General features: G+C 55.6%; 1 protein-coding gene across 1 annotated transcript in view; it reads left to right on the top strand.

Annotated features, from left to right (window-relative positions):
* The first annotated feature begins 6 nt into the window (after window positions 1-6).
* MSN (moesin) overlaps window positions 7-1,806 on the top strand; it is an 84,454-nt gene continuing 82,654 nt past the window's right edge. Inside the window, exon 1 of the mRNA XM_005876172.1 lies at window positions 7-190. Within this exon, the coding sequence (XP_005876234.1) occupies window positions 179-190 (12 nt within the window). The 5' untranslated portion in view covers window positions 7-178. The remainder of the gene's footprint in view (window positions 191-1,806) is intronic.

Raw genomic sequence — 1,806 nt, 5'->3', positions numbered from 1 at the left:
TGGGTGGGGTTTGTGAAGTCGTGGCCCGTTAGCAGGAAGCCGAGCAGTTGCCCCGAGGCTAGCGAGGGACCCAATCCGAGTCCCCAGTCCCCGGAGTCCGAGCCCTGTGTACTGCGTGTTCAACGCTGCCCGACAGCTCCCAGCAAACTTTGCCAACTCCGCCGCCTTTGCCGTCACCATGCCCAAGACGGTGAGTGCAGGGGGTGGGCGCTGCTGGCCCCAGAGGCTCCAGCTGACCTTTGTAGCCCCTTGATGATGGCTTGGGGGGTTGGCCAGCCACCCGCCCGCTCGGGATGCCGCGCCCTCAACCAAGGCCTGGGGTGGGGAGGGGTGGGAGTGGAGACCTCGTTTGTCGCGCCCTAGTGTGGGGGTGGGGGGTGAGGTGGTCCTGGACTAGAAGCGTGGACTGGGCGGGGCTGGCCTGTTTTTCAGACTCCAGTTCCCTGCGTCTGGGATGCTTCCTGGGGGCTCAAGTTCTCCTTTTGTCCCTGACAGGCCGTGGGAGTGGGGAAGAAGACTGGTGCAGAAAACATGTCCCCCAGTCCAGGAATTGGACCTTCTGGGCGAGGCTGCCACTGTCTAGAAGGGGCCCTGGGAACCCAGAAGCAAGGAGGAGGGAGATGTTAAGGGTGGATCCCCGCACCAGGACTCATCTTTCCCATAGACTCCCAGGCAGCCTCAGCTGTTTCCCACTAGTAGGGGAGGATAGAGTTGTGGAGGAACTCTTGGAGGCTGCTTGCTTTTACGCAGTAGTCATAACACTTCACTAGGCACCAGTCTGAGGGCTGGAGGTCTGCCCTATTCCTAGGGGAGAAGACTGCTTTCTTCCTCCTCGCCAAATCCCTGCCCTTCCCATTATTTAATGGCTCTCTATCTCTTCCTTTCCCCTCTGGACTGTTCTGTGTAGATTCCCTCCTGTGGGGTCACACCTTTCTAGAGTGGTGGTAGCTTCTAGGATCTGGTCTCCACCCCACTGGCTATTATGAGAAGAACTGAAGCCTCTTGGGAGTGGGGCCTAAGGGGGCCGGATGCCCAGGAGGGAGGGGCAGATGAGGAGTGTGCCTGAATAATGAGCCCTGCTTGCTTTTGTGCAAGTCATGACAAATGGCTGCTGGGGCCCTTTCCTTGCCCAGGAAGGCCTGGTGACCACCCTAGTTTGAGTCCCTTAGGCTGAGCAGCTTGTTGGGCTGGCCTAGGCTATGAAGTTCTCCTGGAACCCTCTCCCTAGGACTGCCTGATCTTTGTAGAGCTGAGATAGTGACTAGTAGCCTTGAGAATGGCTGAGGGTCTCTGGATGAGAGGGGCTGGGGGGAGCATAGCTCTTTGGGTGTGTGCTGAGCTTTGGTTGCCACGTTGCTGTATTCCAGACTTACTGCCAAGTCATTCTTGCCCTTACTAAACCCTGTCCTTCAAAAACACTAAGTTTTCAACAAGTATGTGGTTCTGTTGGTGGCAGCAGGAATGGCACCAGGTGTTAGACCAGTGGGGTCAGATCAGACCTGGTTTCAGCAACCTCCTCAGTACTTGAGTTCTGGCTAAGAAAGTATTCAGAGTCAAGACTCAAACTATGAGACCATTTATTTATAAAATCACAGAGGTAGAAGAAGTAATTCATAGAAGACATGGGCTTAAGAAACAAGTTATAGAGGCAAAAGAAGGGCCCTTGGAGCTTAGAAGTGAGGAAGGTAAAGGTGATGCACCTGGGGGATGGGGAGGGGGAAGGCAAAGGCAAGGGCAAAGGCAAAGGCAAAGGTGTGGGTGTGCTCCCCAGAGAGAGAGCTATTAGGTCCTCTATCCCACATTCCA

Source organism: Myotis brandtii, unplaced genomic scaffold (assembly GCF_000412655.1).
Source record: "Myotis brandtii unplaced genomic scaffold, ASM41265v1 scaffold480, whole genome shotgun sequence".
Lineage (NCBI taxonomy): Eukaryota > Metazoa > Chordata > Mammalia > Chiroptera > Vespertilionidae > Myotis > Myotis brandtii.
Note: the sequence above shows the minus strand (reverse complement) of the source record. Positions and strands in the feature narration are given on the sequence as shown.